Source organism: Microtus ochrogaster, chromosome 15 (genome assembly GCF_000317375.1).
Source record: "Microtus ochrogaster isolate Prairie Vole_2 chromosome 15, MicOch1.0, whole genome shotgun sequence".
Lineage (NCBI taxonomy): Eukaryota > Metazoa > Chordata > Mammalia > Rodentia > Cricetidae > Microtus > Microtus ochrogaster.
In genome coordinates, this window is record NC_022017.1 from 12,019,011 (window position 1) to 12,020,405 (window position 1,395).

The window sequence follows — 1,395 nt, forward strand, 5'->3', positions numbered from 1 at the left end:
AGGTTAAGGCAGGTGGATCTCTGGGATTTGAGACCAGGAGAAGCCAGGGAACACAGAGATTGGGGGACTGGTGTGGATCAGGTTGGTGTGGGGTGTAGTGTGGCTCCTGGGTGTAGTGTGTTTCCTGGGTGTAGTGTGTTTCCTGGATGTAGGGTGTTTCCTGCGTGTAGGGTGTTTCCTGGGTGTAGTGTGGTTCCTGGGTGTAGTGTGGTTCCTGGGTGTAGGGTGGTTCCTGGTTGGGAGCCATTTGTGGGTGGAGCTTTTCTTTCAGTTTCTTTCAGGGTTTCAGCTTCAAGTTCAGACTTTTCTTTGGAATGAGAAAGGACACCATCAGGCCCCACCTTAGGTAGGCACACCTGGTAAAGGAGCTCTTGTCCTTCAGTGCAGGGCAGGTGCCCTAACACAGCCTGCAAGGGGAATTGGATTCATTGGCATTACTGGTGTCCAGGGAGAGAAGGCTACCAGCAGGGAGGGTCTGCTGTGCAGCATGCACCAGCCTGCCTGTATTTTATTCTGATCCCCAGAACGACATGGGGACACTGGGCCCTGAAGGACAGGTAATTTGAGGTGAGAGTTTCCAGGTGACAGAGATGGACTGTGGGCAAGGCCTCACTGAGGTGCAGTTACTTCCTGCTCAGGCAGTTAGGAAAGGTGGGTGCCTGAGTTGGATAGGGTGGGCTCCCTCCTCAGGGACAGGTCCCCAGTGCCAGCTGAGAGCGAGTCTCCATGAGGGGCTGGAACTGCCTCCCATCTGAACCTTATTGCCTCCTGTTCCCTCCGTTCTTGTTTCCTCCCTCCTTCAACTCCTCCCCCTTTCTCTCCCTTGACCCTCTCTCCCTGCCACCCATCCTGGCATCCATTTTTCAGGCTGGTTATTGAGAAGGTGACTTCTGAGAATGCACCCCAAGATAAGGCCAGGAAGGGGAGCTACTCTGACCCAGGACTGGGGAGCTCTCTGCTTCCCCTTGGGGCTCTCCTCCTGCAGCTTTGACTCCTCAGCAGGCCTCAGCAGGGAGGCCCTGGAGTCCTAGGCCATGAGCAGCACAGAGAACAGACTGATTACCTGTGGAGCCCATGACAGCTGTGGGTCTTGGTGTCACTCAGAGGATCCTGACAGCTTTCCTTACAGCTCACCGGGTGTCCAGGCTACAGGAGGAAATAATAACCTGTGGGACAGAATAGGGACAGCTGCTGTGACCAGGGATCTGGTGACCCACAGTTCTCTCCATGGTGACTGCCAAGGGCAGAAAGAACTGAACCCAAAGCCTGTCTGCTCCTCTGGACTCTGAGACTGCTATTTAAGGAAGCCTGTCCTCTGGCTCCAGCCCTGCTGTCCTCTGTCCTGGCAAGGAGGAGAACTAATGGCATGCTGGGGACAGTGACAGTGGAGAAGGT

At 55.1% G+C, this 1,395-nt stretch overlaps 1 protein-coding gene across 2 annotated transcripts in view; it reads right to left on the reverse strand.

The window, feature by feature from the left end:
* LOC106143710 (apolipoprotein L3-like) overlaps positions 1 to 1,395 on the reverse strand; it is a 21,231-nt gene that overhangs the window by 6,352 nt on the left and 13,484 nt on the right. For both annotated transcript variants that reach the window (XM_005354151.2, XM_013348784.1), the window contains exon 2: positions 1,064 to 1,166. In XM_005354151.2, coding sequence (XP_005354208.1) covers positions 1,064 to 1,076 — 13 coding nt within the window. In that variant the 5' untranslated portion in view covers positions 1,077 to 1,166. The remainder of the gene's footprint in view (positions 1 to 1,063; positions 1,167 to 1,395) is intronic.